General features: G+C 38.0%; 1 protein-coding gene across 1 annotated transcript in view; it reads left to right on the top strand.

Annotated features, from left to right (window-relative positions):
* The first annotated feature begins 13,398 nt into the window (after positions 1 to 13,398).
* LOC117525898 (B-cell lymphoma/leukemia 11A-like) overlaps positions 13,399 to 20,335 on the top strand; it is a 97,566-nt gene continuing 90,629 nt past the window's right edge. The window contains exons 1-2 of the mRNA XM_034187840.1: positions 13,399 to 13,706; positions 17,425 to 17,817. Of these exons, the coding sequence (XP_034043731.1) occupies positions 13,652 to 13,706; positions 17,425 to 17,817 (448 nt within the window). The 5' untranslated portion in view covers positions 13,399 to 13,651. The remainder of the gene's footprint in view (positions 13,707 to 17,424; positions 17,818 to 20,335) is intronic.

The following is a 20,335-nucleotide window of genomic DNA, read 5'->3' as shown; positions in this document are numbered from 1 at the left end:
TCCACTGAACGACAATATGAAAAGAGAGAAAAAAGTATATGTCCACTGAAAGACAATATGAAAAAGAGAGACAAAAGTATATGTCCACTGAAAGACAATATCATAGAGACAAAGTATATGTCCACTGAAAGACAATATGAAAAAGAGAGACAAAGTATATGTCCACTGAACGACAATATGAAAAAGAGAGACAAAGTATATGTCCACTGAAAGACAATATGAAAAAGAGAGACAAAGTATATGTCCACTGAACGACAATATGAAAAAGAGAGACAAAGTATATGTCCACTGAAAGACAATATGAAAAAGAGAGACAAAGTATATGTCCACTGAAAGACAATATGAAAAAGAGAGACAAAGTATATGTCCACTGAACAACAAATGAAAAAGAGAGACAAAGTATATGTCCACTGAACGACAATATGAAAAAGAGAGACAAAGTATATGTCCACTGAAAGACAATATGAAAAAGAGAGACAAAGTATATGTCCACTGAAAGACAATATGAAAAAGAGAGAAAAAAGTATATGTCCACTGAACGACAATATGAAAAAGAGAGACAAAAGTATATGTCCACTGAAAGACAATATGAAAAAGAGAGACAAAAGTATATGTCCACTGAACGACAATATGAAAAAGAGAGACAAAGTATATGTCCACTGAAAGACAATATGAAAAAGAGAGACAAAAGTATATGTCCACTGAACGACAATATGAAAAAGAGAGACAAAGTATATGTCCACTGAAATACAATATGAAAAAGAGAGACAAAGTATATGTCCACTGAAATACAATATGAAAAAGAAAGACAAAGTATATGTCCACTGAACGACAATATGAAAAAGAGAGACAAAGTATATGTCCACTGAAAGACAATATGAAAAAGAGAGACAAAGTATATGTCCACTGAAAGGCAATATGAAAAAGAGAGACAAAGTATATGTCCACTGAACGACAATATGAAAAAGAGAGACAAAGTATATGTCCACTGAACGACAATATGAAAAAGAGAGACAAAGTATATGTCCACTGAAAGACAATATGAAAAAGATAGACAAAGTATATGTCCACTGAACGACAATATGAAAAAGAGAGACAAAAGTATATGTCCACTGAAAGACAATATGAAAAAGAGAGACAAAGTATATGTCCACTGAAAGACAATATGAAAAAGAGAGACAAAGTATGTCTACTGAACGACATTATGAAAAAGAGAGACAAAGTATATGTCCACTGAACGACAATATGAAAAAGAGAGACAAAGTATATGTCCACTGAAAGACAATATGAAAAAGAGAGACAAAGTATATGTCCACTGAAAGACAATATGAAAAAGAGAGAAAAAAGTATATGTCCACTGAACGACAATATGAAAAAGAGAGAAAAAAGTATATGTCCACTGAAAGACAATATGAAAAGAGAGAAAAAAGTATATGTCCACTGAAAGACAATATGAAAAAGAGAGAAAAAAGTATATGTCCACTGAACGACAATATGAAAAAGAGAGACAAAGTATATGTCCACTGAAAGACAATATGAAAAAGAGAGAAAAAGTATATGTCCACTGAACGACAATATGAAAAAGAGAGACAAAGTATATGTCCACTGAAATACAATATGAAAAAGAGAGACAAAGTATATGTCCACTGAAATACAATATGAAAAAGAAAGACAAAGTATATGTCCACTGAACGACAATATGAAAAAGAGAGACAAAGTATATGTCCACTGAAAGACAATATGAAAAAGAGAGACAAAGTATATGTCCACTGAAAGGCAATATGAAAAAGAGAGACAAAGTATATGTCCACTGAACGACAATATGAAAAAGAGAGACAAAGTATATGTCCACTGAACGACAATATGAAAAAGAGAGACAAAGTATATGTCCACTGAAAGACAATATGAAAAAGATAGACAAAGTATATGTCCACTGAACGACAATATGAAAAAGAGAGACAAAAGTATATGTCCACTGAAAGACAATATGAAAAAGAGAGACAAAGTATATGTCCACTGAAAGACAATATGAAAAAGAGAGACAAAGTCTATGTCTACTGAACAACAATATCATAGAGACAAAGTATATGTCCACTGAAAGACAATATAAAAAAGAGAGACAAAGTATATGTCCACTGAAAGACAATATGAAAAGAGAGACAAAGTATATGTCCACTGAACGACAATATGAAAAAGAGACAAAAGTATATGTCCACTGAAAGACAATATGAAAAAGAGAGACAAAGTATATGTCCACTGAAAGACAATATGAAAAAGAGAGACAAAGTATATGTCCACTGAACGACAATATGAAAAAGAGAGACAAAAGTATATGTCCACTGAAAGACAATATGAAAAAGAGAGACAAAGTCTATGTCTACTGAACAACAATATCATAGAGACAAAGTATATGTCCACTGAAAGACAATATGAAAAAGAGAGACAAAGTATATGTCCACTGAAAGACATTATGAAAAAGAGAGACAAAGTATATGTCCACTGAACGACATTATGAAAAAGAGAGAAAAAAGTATATGTCCACTGAACGACAATATGAAAAAGAGAGACAAAGTATATGTCCACTGAACAACAATATGAAAAAGAGAGACAAAGTATATGTCCACTGAACAACAATATCATAGAGACAAAGTATATGTCCACTGAAAGACAATATGAAAAAGAGAGACAAAGTTTATGTCCACTGAACGACAATATGAAAAAGAGAGACAAAGTATATGTCCACTGAAAGACAATATGAAAAAGAGAGACAAAGTATATGTCCACTGAACGACAATATGAAAAAGAGAGACAAAGTATATGTCCACTGAAAGACAATATGAAAAAGAGAGACAAAGTATATGTCCACTGAAAGACAATATGAAAAAGAGAGACAAAGTATGTCTACTGAACGACATTATGAAAAAGAGAGACAAAGTATATGTCCACTGAACGACAATATGAAAAAGAGAGACAAAGTATATGTCCACTGAAAGACAATATGAAAAAGAGAGACAAAGTATATGTCCACTGAAAGACAATATGAAAAAGAGAGAAAAAAGTATATGTCCACTGAACGACAATATGAAAAAGAGAGAAAAAAGTATATGTCCACTGAAAGACAATATGAAAAAGAGAGAAAAAAGTATATGTCCACTGAAAGACAATATCATAGAGACAAAGTATATGTCCACTGAAAGACAATATGAAAAAGAGAGACAAAGTATATGTCCACTGAACGACAATATGAAAAAGAGAGACAAAGTATATGTCCACTGAAAGACAATATGAAAAAGAGAGACAAAGTATATGTCCACTGAACGACAATATGAAAAAGAGAGACAAAGTATATGTCCACTGAAAGACAATATGAAAAAGAGAGACAAAGTATATGTCCACTGAAAGACAATATGAAAAAGAGAGACAAAGTATGTCTACTGAACGACATTATGAAAAAGAGAGACAAAGTATATGTCCACTGAACGACAATATGAAAAAGAGAGACAAAGTATATGTCCACTGAAAGACAATATGAAAAAGAGAGACAAAGTATATGTCCACTGAAAGACAATATGAAAAAGAGAGAAAAAAGTATATGTCCACTGAACGACAATATGAAAAAGAGAGAAAAAAGTATATGTCCACTGAAAGACAATATGAAAAAGAGAGAAAAAAGTATATGTCCACTGAAAGACAATATGAAAAAGAGAGAAAAAAGTATATGTCCACTGAACGACAATATGAAAAAGAGAGACAAAGTATATGTCCACTGAAAGACAATATGAAAAAGAGAGAAAAAAGTATATGTCCACTGAACGACAATATGAAAAAGAGAGACAAAGTATATGTCCACTGAAATACAATATGAAAAAGAGAGACAAAGTATATGTCCACTGAAATACAATATGAAAAAGAAAGACAAAGTATATGTCCACTGAAATACAATATGAAAAAGAGAGACAAAGTATATGTCCACTGAAATACAATATGAAAAAGAGAGACAAAGTATATGTCCACTGAAATACAATATGAAAAAGAAAGACAAAGTATATGTCCACTGAAATACAATATGAAAAAGAGAGACAAAGTATATGTCCACTGAACGACAATATGAAAAAGAGAGACAAAGTATATGTCCACTGAAAGACAATATGAAAAGAGAGACAAAGTATATGTCCACTGAAAGGCAATATGAAAAAGAGAGACAAAGCATATGTCCACTGAACGACAATATGAAAAAGAGAGACAAAGTATATGTCCACTGAACGACAATATGAAAAAGAGAGACAAAGTATATGTCCACTGAAAGACAATATGAAAAAGATAGACAAAGTATATGTCCACTGAACGACAATATGAAAAAGAGAGACAAAAGTATATGTCCACTGAAAGACAATATGAAAAAGAGAGACAAAGTATATGTCCACTGAAAGACAATATGAAAAAGAGAGACAAAGTATATGTCCACTGAACGACAATATGAAAAAGAGAGACAAAGTATATGTCCACTGAAAGACAATATGAAAAAGAGAGACAAAGTATATGTCCACTGAAAGACAATATGAAAAAGAGAGACAAAGTATGTCTACTGAACGACATTATGAAAAAGAGAGACAAAGTATATGTCCACTGAACGACAATATGAAAAGAGAGACAAAGTATATGTCCACTGAAAGACAATATGAAAAAGAGAGACAAAGTATATGTCCACTGAAAGACAATATGAAAAAGAGAGAAAAAAGTATATGTCCACTGAACGACAATATGAAAAAGAGAGAAAAAAGTATATGTCCACTGAAAGACAATATGAAAAAGAGAGAAAAAAGTATATGTCCACTGAAAGACAATATGAAAAAGAGAGAAAAAGTATATGTCCACTGAACGACAATATGAAAAAGAGAGACAAAGTATATGTCCACTGAAAGACAATATGAAAAAGAGAGAAAAAAGTATATGTCCACTGAACGACAATATGAAAAAGAGAGACAAAGTATATGTCCACTGAAATACAATATGAAAAGAGAGACAAAGTATATGTCCACTGAAATACAATATGAAAAAGAAAGACAAAGTATATGTCCACTGAAATACAATATGAAAAAGAGAGACAAAGTATATGTCCACTGAAATACAATATGAAAAAGAGAGACAAAGTATATGTCCACTGAAATACAATATGAAAAAGAAAGACAAAGTATATGTCCACTGAAATACAATATGAAAAAGAGAGACAAAGTATATGTCCACTGAACGACAATATGAAAAAGAGAGACAAAGTATATGTCCACTGAAAGACAATATGAAAAAGAGAGACAAAGTATATGTCCACTGAAAGGCAATATGAAAAAGAGAGACAAAGCATATGTCCACTGAACGACAATATGAAAAAGAGAGACAAAGTATATGTCCACTGAACGACAATATGAAAAAGAGAGACAAAGTATATGTCCACTGAAAGACAATATGAAAAAGATAGACAAAGTATATGTCCACTGAACGACAATATGAAAAAGAGAGACAAAAGTATATGTCCACTGAAAGACAATATGAAAAAGAGAGACAAAGTATATGTCCACTGAAAGACAATATGAAAAAGAGAGACAAAGTCTATGTCTACTGAACAACAATATCATAGAGACAAAGTATATGTCCACTGAAAGACAATATAAAAAAGAGAGACAAAGTATATGTCCACTGAAAGACAATATGAAAAAGAGAGACAAAGTATATGTCCACTGAACGACAATATGAAAAAGAGACAAAAGTATATGTCCACTGAAAGACAATATGAAAAAGAGAGACAAAGTATATGTCCACTGAAAGACAATATGAAAAAGAGAGACAAAGTATATGTCCACTGAACGACAATATGAAAAAGAGAGACAAAGTATATGTCCACTGAAAGACAATATGAAAAAGAGAGACAAAGTATATGTCTACTGAACAACAATATCATAGAGACAAAGTATATGTCCACTGAAAGACAATATGAAAAAGAGAGACAAAGTATATGTCCACTGAAAGACAATATGAAAAAGAGAGACAAAAGCATATGTCCACTGAAAGACAATATGAAAAAGAGAGACAAAGTCTATGTCTACTGAACAACAATATGAAAAAGAGAGACAAAGTATATGTCCACTGAACGACAATATCATAGAGACAAAGTATATGTCCACTGAAAGACAATATGAAAAAGAGAGACAAAGTCTATGTCTACTGAACAACAATATGAAAAAGAGAGACAAAGTATATGTCCACTGAACAACAATATCATAGAGACAAAGTATATGTCCACTGAAATACAATATGAAAAAGAGAGACAAAGTATATGTCCACTGAAAGACAATATGAAAAAGAGAGACAAAAGCATATGTCCACTGAAAGACAATATGAAAAAGAGAGACAAAGTATATGTCCACTGAACAACAATATCATAGAGACAAAGTATATGTCCACTGAAATACAATATGAAAAAGAGAGACAAAGTATATGTCCACTGAAAGACAATATGAAAAAGAGAGACAAAAGCATATGTCCACTGAAAGACAATATGAAAAAGAGAGACAAAGTCTATGTCTACTGAACAACAATATCATAGAGACAAAGTATATGTCCATTGAACACGGCTGCTGATCACGTGTTGTGTTTCATACACTCACCTGTTAGTCCTTAAAAAGGTCGTGTGAAACCTGCCGTGTGTGAAAATTTAAATCATTAAGAAATTTAAAGCATCCATATTAATAGCGCACACGAACTGTTTGTTCTCCGACTTGTTCCCGGTCCTCTGCCAGATTCTCCCCAAACTTAATATGTGGATGCGACCATCAACCCCAGACTTGACCTCAAGGGGTTCGTTTTGGAAAATGGATCATTGAATCAAAGATCAAAATTTTGATTTTTACTCCGCTGATCACCAAATTTAGTCCACATATGGATTTGAGTTCTGAGACTGGTCAGGCAAGATCAAACTGACGAAAGGTCAGTCATTGGGTTAAAGGTCACTGGAGACAAAAGTCAAAATGTTAAGTTTTGCTTTCAGCTTTGCATCATATTTGACAGACATATGGAGGTCAGGTCCTTCTGCTGATTTCTACCAAATGTGTCACATTCAGAAGTTGTTTTTTTTTCCATATCCTTATTTGAGTCCAGTTTCCACAGTGACATTATATATATATATATATATATATATATATATATATATATATATATATATATATATATATATATATATATATATATATATATATATATTGCTGAAGATTTTTACGGTGTGGATGTTTCACCTGTTGATGCTGCACAAAGTGTTATATCTGGCCGTCCTTATGGTGACATTGGAATTTTATGGCACAATAACATTGATGCAGCTATAAATGCCTTTGGTTTTGCATGTGATTGGTTGTGTGGTATACAGGTTTTTGATAAAACCTTCTACTTTTTGAATGTTTAGGTATCGTATTAATCTGCAGATAATGTTACAGTTTAATGACTGTTTAGGAAAATTGTATACTCACATACAGGATATTAATAATATTTGTATTACAGTTGATGGAGAGTTTAACTCTAATATTAGTTTGTCTTCAGTGTTTGGAGACACATTGTTGACTTTTGTAATGAGAATGGTTTCACTCTTGCCGATAAGTTTAAATTACCTCCTGATTCTTATACATATTTTAGTCCAGTTTGGGGCACCACCTCCTGGCTGGATCATATTTTATGGACTGCTGATGCTCTAACATCCACAATATGTCTATTTTACATGATTGGATTTTGTCTGATCATTTTCCTTTGGTGTTCAAGTATAATGTCAACCTGGTGCCTGATTCTTCAGGAGTCTGTACCAATGAACGTAGGTCAAAAATTGACTGAAATAAGTTATCTCTCAACTGTATAGAAGATTACAGATGTGACACTGGTGTTAAACTTGATGCATTTATTGGTGAAGGATTTCGTTGTTGAAATACCTGTTATGTGGAAAGACCACTATGAATCTGTTTTTAATAGTGTAGTTAATAATAATTGTTGTGAATTTGTTAGATGTACTGGTGATGTTGTTCTGATAATAGTATGATCGTTTCTCCTGCTGAGATATGTGACATTATAAATAGTCGGCCTGTACTGGTAAAGCCTCTGGTAGAGATGGTTTATCCTTTGAGCATCTGAAGAATGCTGGCATGAATATTTCTGTTTTGTTGTCATTGCTTATTAGTTATGTGTTGATTCATGGATATATGCCTGAAGAACATTTCGAAACTGTTACTGTTCCTTTAATCAAGGATAAAAAAGCAAGTGTATGTTAGTGACAAGAATAATTACCTCCTAATTGGTCTGTCAAATGTTATGAATAAAATAATTGAACCTGGAATACTACACTGTGTTGTACAATTCTTATGTACAAACTCGGATCAACTTAGTTTCAAGTCTAAACATGGTACTGATGTGTGTTTATGCCTTGAAAGAAATGATTCAATATTCTGTTAAACATGGCTCTCAAATGTTTGTGGCATATTTGGACACATCAAAGACCTTTGATCGCTTGAATCACATGAAACTTTTAGTCAAATTGGTTCATGCTGGTGTTCTGTTATACATTGTTAGAATTATTGCTTTTTGGTACTTTACTCAGCTTTATTTTGTTAGATGGGGCTCCTCCCTGTCGATGGGTTTCACCGTCAGTAATGGCATCGGACAGGGAGGAATCCTCTTACCTTTGTTATTCAATTTTTATATGAATGATTTGAATATTTGTCTTACCACAGTGCCAGCTGCCTGTTGTTGTAGAGATATTATTATAAATCACTGTATGCTGATGATCTTGTTGTTTTTGCTCCTTCTGCAAAGGACATTCAAAAGCTCCTGGATATTTGTCCGGAGTATGGTGTTGTTAATGATATCTTGTATAACAGCTCCAAGCCTATGTTGTTTGACACCCACGGATATGGTAGTTATGATAATATTGTTTTGAATGGAGTTTTTTTTTAAGTATGATGATATATATAAGTACCTTGGTCATATCATTGACAACAAATTGTGTGATGACTTAGATATGAAAAATAAAATTGGTCTGTTGTACGGTCGAAGTAATATGTCAGTGAGAAAATTTTATTTTTGTTCAGTGTCTGTTAAGAATAAATTGTTCAGTTCATATTGTGGAAATATTTAATTATGTGTATTGTGGAGAAATTTTAAAGTTTCTGGCGGAGTATCAGTTAAAATTACTTATAGATGCTCTTAGAATCCTTCATGACTTGAGGTGTAGATGGAGTGCTAGTTCCATGTTTATGTCTAACAATGTTAGTTCATATCCTGAAATGTACAGAAGAACTGCTTTTAACTTCATGAACCGCCTTTGCTCATCAACAAATGTTATTGTTGTTTTACTGGTTAGATCTGATTTTTACTTATCCTTGTCATTGCTGGCACTCTGGAATAGTCATGAATACACTTCTTATGAATGTTATGATTGAGGATTTGGACATGTGCAGAGGAGGGACCCAGGGTATATAGGGAGAAGGATGCTGAGGATGGAGCCACCAGGCAGGAGGAGAAGAGGGAAGACAAAGAGGAGGTTTATGGAAGTGCTGAGGGAGGACATGCAGGTGGTTGGACAGACAGAGGAAGATACAGAGGACAGGGTGAGATGGAAACGATTGATCTGCTGTGGTGCCCCCTAATGGGAGTAGCAAGAAGAAGAAGAAGAAGAAGAAGAAGATTTGCTGTCTTATTTGTTGGACTAGCATGCAAAATGCATTTCTTTTGGCTTGTTGCCTTTATCCAAATTGATAATGACCAAACTCCATCTAAGGCTTCAGATATCTCCACCTACAGTCAGATTCACGCATTACATTCATATCAATAATAGATTTTCTCTTAGATATTTTGCTAAAATCGAGACTGTTTTTCCTCTTTATTGTTCAGCCTTTTGTTTGTAAAGTTATTATGAAATAACTAATATGCATCAGTAACCTGCAAAACTCAATAAATAATACAATGATTGTTTCATCTTTTAATTCTTTTGCTTTGTAAAATGGACTTCCACTTAATCTGTTTTTTATTTCTTGGTTTATGACAGACATGGGGCCAAATACAAAAGTATTTGTATTTGAAAATACTTAAATATATTTTTCGGGGGACTTGTATTTTCTGATTTTGAATTCAAAGTATTTGTATTTGTATTTCAAATACTTCGCCAATTCCAAGTATTTCCAAATACTTTTACAAATACTTTTTCAAATACTTTTCAAACTTGGGAATCTCTGTGACACCATGTTGAATATAGATTGTGATAGTTTGATTATTGCCTGTGATATTATAATAGTGAAATTGTGATAAAACATTCAATCCTTTACTTATCAATAGTAATTGGTCATGCTATTTTCACAATAAATAGAAAGTATTTGTATTTGAAATACTCAAAATATAAAGTATTTGTATTTGTATTTGAAAAAATACAAAGTATTTGTATTTGTATTTGGAATTTGAAAATTTAAAGTATTTGTATTTGTATTTAAATACAATGCAAAGTATTTGACACCATGTCTGGTTTATGACGTGAGGAAGGTGTTGTTGCTCAAATTTGTTCCTAGAGGACATCTGTCCTTCATGTTTCTGTGAAGGCTCTCAGTTGTCCAGGTGGTTTCCATATAGAGAAGTTTAAATCTTCGACTGGACTGGGTAGCTTGACAGAGCTCAAGACAGAAGTCAGACTACCACAGCAAGAATTTTAGCTGAGGAAGCTTCTGCGATTTGAAGCGAAACGTCCTCGCGTCAAGTAACCCAGTCCAGTCGAAGATTCAAGCTTCTCTACTATCTGTCCTGCATGTTTTCATGTCCACCTGCTCTACTCACACCTGATTATTTTAATGATGGTGTTTTCCAGCTCCTCCTTGGCCTAGAGTTAATTAGCTGTGGGTGGAGCAAGGAGAGTTAAAAAAAAGGGGGGGGGGGGGGGTGACTCAGAATCCAAACGTTTGAATATTTTCACTCTCGGAATTCTTCTGCAACTGCAGAACTGATGGCTCAGTTTTACTCTGTAGAGATTTCACAAAACACAGTCTTATTATAGCAGTAGTTATCTTTTGGTTATGTCTATAAGAGAAAAAAAAATCAAAATTAAACAACAATAAAGTTATTATAATGATCATAGTCCACTGTCCACTCGGACAGTGGACTCATCTCTGTGCTTGTTCTGTTGGACCTCAGTGCTGCTTTTGATACTGTTGAGCATAAAATTTTATTACAGAGATTAGAGCATGCCATAGGTATTAAAGGCACTGCGCTGCGGTGGTTTGAATCATATTTGTCTAATAGATTACAATTTGTTCATGTAAATGGGGAATCTTCTTCACAGAATAAGGTTAATTATGGAGTTCCACAAGGTTCTGTGCTAGGACCAATTTTATTCACTTTATACATGCTTCCCTTAGGCAGTATTATTAGACGGTATTGCTTAAATTTTCATTGTTACGCAGATGATACCCAGCTTTATCTATCCATGAAGCCAGAGGACACACACCAATTAGCTAAACTGCAGGATTGTCTTACAGGCATAAACACATGGATGACCTCTAATTTCCTGCTTTTAAACTCAGATAAAACTGAAGTTATTGTACTTGGCCCCACAAATCTTAGAAACATGGTGTCTAACCAGATCCTTACTCTGGATGGCATTACCCTGACCTCTAGTAATACTGTGAGAAATCTTGGAGTCATTTTTGATCAGGATATGTCATTCAAAGCGCATATTAAACAAATATGTAGGACTGCTTTTTTGCATTTACGCAATATCTCTAAAATCAGAAAGGTCTTGTCTCAGAGTGATGCTGAAAAACTAATTCATGCATTTATTTCCTCTAGGCTGGACTATTGTAATTCATTATTATCAGGTTGTCCTAAAAGTTCCCTGAAAAGCCTTCAGTTAATTCAAAATGCTGCAGCTAGAGTACTGACGGGGACTAGAAGGAGAGAGCATATCTTACCCATATTGGCCTCTCTTCATTGGCTTCCTGTTAATTCTAGAATAGAATTTAAAATTCTTCTTCTTACTTATAAGGTTTTGAATAATCAGGTCCCATCTTATCTTAGGGACCTCGTAGTACCATATCACCCCAATAGAGCGCTTCGCTCTCAGACTGCAGGCTTACTTGTAGTTCCTAGGGTTTGTAAGAGTAGAATGGGAGGCAGAGCCTTCAGCTTTCAGGCTCCTCTCCTGTGGAACCAGCTCCCAATTCAGATCAGGGAGACAGACACCCTCTCTACTTTTAAGATTAGGCTTAAAACTTTCCTTTTTGCTAAAGCTTATAGTTAGGGTTGGATCAGGTGACCCTGAACCATCCCTTAGTTATGCTGCTATAGACTTAGACTGCTGGGGGGTTCCCATGATGCACTGAGTGTTTCTTTCTCTTTTTGCTCTGTATGCACCACTCTGCATTTAATCATTAGTGATCGATCTCTGCTCCCCTCCACAGCATGTCTTTTTCCTGGTTCTCTCCCTCAGCCCCAACCAGTCCCAGCAGAAGACTGCCCCTCCCTGAGCCTGGTTCTGCTGGAGGTTTCTTCCTGTTAAAAGGGAGTTTTTTCCTTCCCACTGTCGCCAAGTGCTTGCTCACAGGGGGTCGTTTTGACCGTTGGGGTTTTACATAATTATTGTATGGCCTTGCCTTACAATATAAAGCGCCTTGGGGCAACTGTTTGTTGTGATTTGGCGCTATATAAAAAAATTGATTGATTGATTGATCATTTTTACTTTTCTTATTTTCGAGCTGCTCATACACACAATCTCAGGAACAAACCACAATTCAAGTTACTAGTTAAACTATTTTATACAGTGTTACAACTCTCAGGAGTCTTCTCCTTTTCAGTCTGAACTTATTTTAAATTGTTTTAAATTGCATTTTTATATTTTTTGTGTCCTTTTTTTACTCTGACTTTTGTTCGTATTAGTTTGTCGCTGTTTATTTCACGTAGTTTCTCCTTTTATTATCATTCTGTTACATCTGTTTTATACAATGACATAATAATGAAATAAAAGAAGAAGAGCAAAGCTGGGAATTATTTATTTATTTATTTATTTTTTGTGGTTTGTTGGCTTTTTTCGTCAGTTCTGCCAACATTAATTAATCGATCAAGCCCGCTTCGAACGCCCATGCCCCCCCCTCCCTCTCTCTCTCTCTCTCTCTCTCTCTCTCTCTCTCTCTCTCTCTCTCTCTCTCTCTCTCTCTCTCTCTCTCTCTCTCTCTCTCTCTCCCCCTCCCTCCCCACGCGGGGTCTGTCGTGTTTTCCTCTCCTCCGTAGGTAAAGCCCGTGATGAGTGTCCATTGGTCTTCGCTGTGGCTCGTCCCCCTCCCGCTGGCCCTGCCCACGTTCAGCCCGTCGGTCTCCTGACGTTTAAGTTCGGAGGGACGTCACGTCCGCACTTGAACTTGCAGCTGAGGGGGGCTCCGGTGGACCCCTGTCTCTCTCTCCGTGTCGGTCTGTGTGCGTAAAAAGTCATGAGGAGCTCGGCGCGGCGCGCAGCGCGCACCTCTCCTTCCGTGTGAGTCGCGGCTGCTTTTCGGTTTTCGCCTCACGGATATCACCATGAGCACATTTCATTCGGACCTGACCTCGTAGGAACGGATTTCCCGATGTGACTCGGCTGAAGAGCTGCACCGACATGTCTCGCCGCAAACAGGGCAAACCGCAGCACTTGAGCAAAAGGGACTTTTCGCGTAAGTGAAAAGAAAAATTACTTTTTAATTACTTTTTAAAATTTTACTTCATTTCACTCTTTATTTTGACTCATTCCTCCTGATAATGTTTTTTCCCCCCTCGCATGTATTGAAACTTCCGTGGCTGAAAACGCAGCTACATTCTCGGAGTGCGCGTAAATTGAAGTAAAATTACGGAACGCAAGCCATGCGCGCGCGTTATTTAAGGTTTTGATCTGCAGCTGAAAGTTTGGAGCCGCTTTAATGTGATGCAGTGAAACCTCCAAGATCCGGATCGCCATTAGAGGACACGCACGCGCCAAGAGGGCGCGAGCAAGAAGTGTTACATCCGGATCGCTTAAAGTTCTGCGGTGCGCGCGGACTCTGTCTCGTTCTCTTGGTTCTTCTTCGACTTCACACAGGTTTGGACACAGCGCGCCGAGCGCGTGCGCGTCACCGACATGGATCGGTTTCGCGGCATCGTAGCTGATCTGTTCCGCCACAGATAAGGTTTGATACCTCAGAAACCCGACAGAGTGCACGGACGCACGTGCATGCGAGGCTCAAAGCGCAAAACGAGACTTTGTGTTTATACGGTCGTTATTTGTCACGTGACAGGGTCCTGCTCTCTGTCCGTACAGACTGGTGGCACGTTTTGGTGTGGACGCGCGTCTTGTCGTGTTCCGATCCGTCTGATGTTTTCCCTCTCGCCACCCTTTCAAGTTCTGTTTCCATTTCGAACCGGTTCCTGCTCAATGTTTTTGCTGGATGAGTGTTAAAGCCTTCGTCGGTAGGGGGCGCAGTGTGACTGGAGTGCCGTGCAGACCACACGTGAACTTGAACTTGATCCACTTCATCCCTCTGAGGCGCGTGCAGAGGAACCTCTGTGCATAATAATAATAATAATAATAATAATAATAATAATTAATAAGCTTGTAAAGGCCAGTGAGATTTTTATTCAAAGAAGCATGAAATAAAACAAAATATTCAATGACGTTGGAAGAATTCACAAAAATAGTATAATAGATCAAATATTAAAAATAGTTTTTTTATTCATATTTGCACACTTTTATTACAGTTTATAGTTATAAAGTAACATCCAGGTTAATGTGTTTATTTTAAATCCAAATAATACTGTATAATCATTATTTGTTTCATATTTAAAGCAGAAAGAATTAGTTTGCAGGAATAATTATTATTGTAATTAATTTTCAAGTGGAGTCAATTTCTTAAATATGGGGATTTGCACTTTTTCCTTGTTTGTTTGTTGAAAACAGCAAACAAAGGCAATGAATCAGAAATTTGCTGCTCCCTGGATAAAGGCAGAGTTTTTACTCAAAACATTTTCCTTTGATTTATTTCCCAGTATTTTGAGAGCGACCCTTATGACATCACAAAGGTTCACACACACACACACACACACACACACAAACACACGGGTCCAAATGTGAAGCTCCTGCTCTGTCAGTCAGTATTATTTCTGCGCTCTAAGTGCAAACTACAGGTTCATACAAGTGGAGGACATACACTTTAGATATGATTGTTTTTTTATTTTTAAAATTAAAATAATACATTTCAGTTATTATTCTTCACTGAGTGAGTCACAACAGGTGAAGGTGACATTTTGATTTAAAGCCTCATAATGTCTCCACATTCCTCCATGGCCTGGTGTGTGAATAGAAATGATTCTATTTCAGTTTCCAGAGTTATTCCTTCTTGTTTGGAATCAAACTGAGATTTTTTTGGTTTGAAGAAAATCTGTGTGCTTGGCCCGTGTGTGTATAAGCTGGTTAAGATAAGGTGCAGTAAAATACCTTCATCTTTAATGTAGTTGGACATTCAGATAACGCTGCCTATCTTGCATAGTTGCCCCACCACCTTTCCATCTGACCCGACACAGAATTAAAGGTTGAAGCAGCAGCGAGAACTCATCACATCTTATCTCCGCGTCCCAGTCACGGCGCCCGATGTTTACCGTGTGGTTGGATTTCTTCATTTAAGATGCTGTCTCTCTGTACATCAGGGACCTACTCCACATCCAGGCCCCCGTGTCTAACTCTGGATCGCGAGATCCCAGCACTTGAACAAAATGGGGTCCAATCATCTTGAACTCAAATTAGAATCTATTTTTTGATTCTCGGAGGTGTTGGGTTCATTAAAAAAATGAGATTGGCAGCACAATAAAGAGGGTCAAGAAACTTAATCGTTTGGCTGCTGCCTGAGAGATGAACATGTCAAAGTCGTCTGCACACCCTTCCTTCCTTCCTTCCTTCCTTCCTTCCTTCCTTCCTTCCTTCCTTCCTTCCTTCCTTCCTTCCTTCCTTCCTTCCTTCCTTGAATCCTATTCTGCATGTATTGCACCATATATTTCCTGCTCCCTTTTTGAGGTATCAAACTGGTGACCTAGGGGCCAGCAGCAGCCAACAAACCAGACCTTTATGGCCCACTACATACTTTTTGTCACCTTTGACACTGGGTTCATTTTTAGGTTCATCAGTGGGATGTCTGATCAAGCATGAACAGATTTTTTCATGATCTTTGGTAGAATAAGGAGTCTTCAGGTTGGGAGCTTTGGACTTTTTGTAGTTTCAAGATCATTTTAAAATTAATTTATCATAAAGGGCCACGAAAACAAGTAAACAAAACAACTGTTCTACAGCAGCTTCATATTCACACTGAAGTTTCTACAGAAAAGCACGAAACTGTCTGTGCTTAAAGGGACACGCCCACATTTCACCTGGCTGTGGCAGACAGACGGTTACTTTAGAGAAGTGGGCATGGACCTGACGTCTGTCTGACTGGGTCTATTCAGGACCTGTGGTAGTTCTGTGGTGTGGTGAACGCATTGCGACGTGCTCCCTGACCTGACCTGACCTGACCGATGTTATTAATACTTTAGCGATCCGGCGTTGCTGCTTGCGTTTTATTGCACTGAGTGACTGTCTGGTCCAAAGCAGGTTCTGGTTGTGTGGTCTCCTGTTAATTATTACATTTAAGCTTCTTGATCCATCAGAAAGCTGAACAAATCATCAGCCATTAGGGCGAACAGCACGTGTTTGTGCCTCAGGTTATTCATGTGATTCTCTCGACCAATCACAAGATGCTAAGAGTAATGAGCTCAGCCAGTCATGGAGGATCCAAAAATAGGACCTTCTGATTCAGAGAAAACAAGAAGAAACTACCGCTCGTTCTCTGTGCTCTCATCAGTAAAAAGGGTCACATTTAAACTACTGAAGGGAAACGTATCAATGACATCAGAGGGGAGGAGCTAAAGCGCTGACAGGTTTGCGCTTTTTTATGGTGACCTCGTTTCCTTCATCCATTTTCTAAACCTGGTTATTTCAGGTTAGGGTCACAGGGGGTGGAGCCTATCCCAGGGATCATAGAGCGAGAAGCGGGGTTCATCCTGGACAGGATGCCAGTACATCGCCGGGTCACACACAGACACAATCACTCCTACGGCCAGTTTAGAGTCACCGCCAAGCACCTGGAGGGAACCCACCAGGACACGGGGAGAACATGCATAGTCCACACAGAAGGGACCAGGTCGAACCTGGGACCTTCTTGCGGAGAGGCAGCAGTGCTAACCGCTGACCACGGTGCTGCCTTGTTGTAGAATAGTTGTGTTTGATCCCTCAGAGGACACGCTTCGGCGCAGTGGTAATTAGATTTTGGGATGACTGTCCACGAGAGTCTCTGTGATGCATCTCATGTTAATCTGTCTTGTCTGTCCATCCAGCTGAGCCGCTGTCAGGTGTTTTACCAGAAGAAGACTCTCAGGACTCTCCCAGGCTGGGACTGGCTCAGGGCGAGCCCCTAAAAGGGGACCAGGACCTGCTGACCTGCGGCCAGTGCCACGCTCGATTCCCGCTCTCAGACATTCTGCTCTTCATCGAACACAAACGGAGACAATGCCACGGGAGTCTCTGTATGGACAAATCTTTGGACAGACCGCCGTCCTCCCCCATCGCCTCACCCGTCTCCACGTCCTCCTCACACTCACGGACCAACCATCAGCATCTACGAAAAGTGTGTCACCCGGTGGAGGTGGCTGTTCAGGTGTCGCCGCGTCATGAGGACTGTTTAACTGCACCCTTGCAAGGAATAATCCCCAAGCAAGAGAATATCACAGGTAATCCAGCGGGATTAAAGTCCAGCATCACTCAATCCGGGGGTCACGTTTCTTTGATTCTGGTGTCTAAATAACCAGGGATCCAGATCTCTGCCGCTGGGTTTAGGACTCGTGATCGATCCCAAGCTGAAGCCTCATCAGGGAGTCCGGGAAGTGATTGTGAGACAAAGAAGCAGATTATGAAAGATTGATTTATTTGTGTTATTGCTGCTTGACAGATGTGTTCAGATCAACTTTGATACTAAAATTAAGAAGAGATTGAGGAGAACGTAATTAAGCAGACCTCTTTAGGAAGAAGCGTTTATTTCAGCAATCCTGCAGCCACTAATTGTCAGTGTTTATGCTTGATTTGAGTAATTAAGGACTTCTGGAGGCAGCTGGTTGGCTGATTGGTTTCTTGGTTGTCCACTGGGGTTAAATAAGGCTGTAATGAAAACATGAACTGCTGACTGGCTTTGCAGAATGGATTAACGTCCGTGCGTGCCCGTAGTGGGAGCAGTGGTGAAGTCTTCAGAAGCTGCAGAGTGCGGTGCGCGGCAGCACGTGTTGATGGCTGCAGAGTTGCAGGTGGCATTTTGAAGGAACTGCTGCTGTGTGACTGTTCTGTCAGATTCTGTCAGATTAGCATGATGATTTTTAAACATCTTCCCTACATGAGTGCACAGTGTGTGAGTGAATGCACACGGGCACACACACACACACACGCACACACACACACACACACACACACACACACACACGTGTCTCACGTGCCTCTCGCACTCGTCAACAAACGTCTCTTCTGTACTTCAGATCATCATGCAGCTGAGTTCATGTGAAGTCATGATGTCACCAACATTCTGAGTGCAGCTTCATTTATCGTCGTTATTGTGTGTTTGCTGTATACACAGTGAAGTTTACGGTGTTAAATCAACACTGGCTACAGGGAGTGCTCATGGTTCCATTCACAAGAGTGTTAAATCCACTCTATCATCGCATCAATTTACTCTATTATTGTTGATTTAATACTTGAATAGAGTTCAGTTAACACTGTGATAGAGTTGATTTAACACTTGACCATGTGCACTTGCTGCAGTGTTAATACTGCAACATTTACTGTGTAAAGAACTGATTTATTTGTGTGTATGTGAGATACGTTTGTAGCTTATTCTGATCATCAGTGACCAATGTACAGGTGAAATTTCACATCTTTTCAGACAAAAGTTGCTCTGTCGAAGTTCTACAATCACACAGCAGCACACAGACCTTTGTCATGTGTTGTCATGGGTGTCTTGGTGGCTTCCCTCATGATTTACCACATAGTATCTTACATTTGTATTTAACAATGCAAGTAAAAATGTCCAATACACATCCGTTGACTTTAAGGGAGGTGATGGTCTAGTGGTTAAACGTTGGGCTTGAGACCAGAGGATCCTTGGTTCAAATCCCAGCCTGACCAGAAAATCACTGAGGGCCCTTGGGCAAGGTCCTTAATCCCCTAGTTGCTCCTGGTGTGCAGTGGGCATCTTGCATGGCAGCAGCCTGACACTGGGGTGAATATGAGGCATTATTGTAAAGCGCTTTGAATGTCTGATGCAGATGGAAAAGCACTATATAAATGCAGTCCATTTGCCATTTGCAGTCCATTTATCAATACCATCTATAAAACACATATTTTCCTGGTTTTATGACACCAAAGCAAAAAAAAAAAAAAAACTGCATTTTTTTCATTTAAAACATTTTTATAGAATTTATTTACTTATTTATTTATTTTTTACATAAAAATCTTTTTAAAAAATCCTCTTAGTTTTTTGTGTTCTACTATTTGGTGTTTTGTGTTTGATTTAATTTAGATCACGATTTAAAGTTTGTTTTCAACCTTAATTCAACCTTAACAGTTGTTATACATGAAGACTGATTTTAAATAGTTATTTTAATGTAAAAAATCAATAAAAACATGAAGATTTGAACCCTTATTATTAGTGGTATTGGTGTTGTGTTGACCTCTGTGAGGTCAGAATGAGGAAATCTGCAGGAGGCTTCAGATACACGACCGTCTGTGTCACATCATTTGACATCAGGCTCCTCCTCAGTTATATGAATCCTGCACTGATGGATCCAGACTGGCAGTGCCAGTGTGCCACCCCGTAGCCCATATGCTAACTGCCATGTTGTGTCAGCCTGCACAGTCAGAGCCCGACTCTGTCCCACAGCTTTTCCGCGGCCCTGTCCTCACCCTTAAAGGTTTACTGCGTCCTCCTGCACTGTGCACGCCCACGTGAGTGTGATCTCAGCACCTTCTAGGATCAGCAGCTTCAATAAGCATGGGTTCGGAATGAAAGGACTGAGGCTCAGTGCCAGGACACGGGGACACAGCACGATCCGGACACCAAGCCGATGACCTTGGCCTCCATCTGTGGGGCAGCTGAGGACGGCGTCTGGGAGCGTCCACGCTGCAGCTGGGGGCTGCAGTCTGGAACCCTGGGCCGTTAGCAGAGGGCAGAGCTGCCCGCGTGCCGTCATTTGCATGATAAACAAT

Source organism: Thalassophryne amazonica, chromosome 15 (assembly GCF_902500255.1).
Source record: "Thalassophryne amazonica chromosome 15, fThaAma1.1, whole genome shotgun sequence".
Classification (NCBI taxonomy): domain Eukaryota; kingdom Metazoa; phylum Chordata; class Actinopteri; order Batrachoidiformes; family Batrachoididae; genus Thalassophryne; species Thalassophryne amazonica.
The sequence above is the reverse complement of the archived record's forward strand: the minus strand, read 5'-3'. Positions and strand labels throughout refer to the sequence as shown.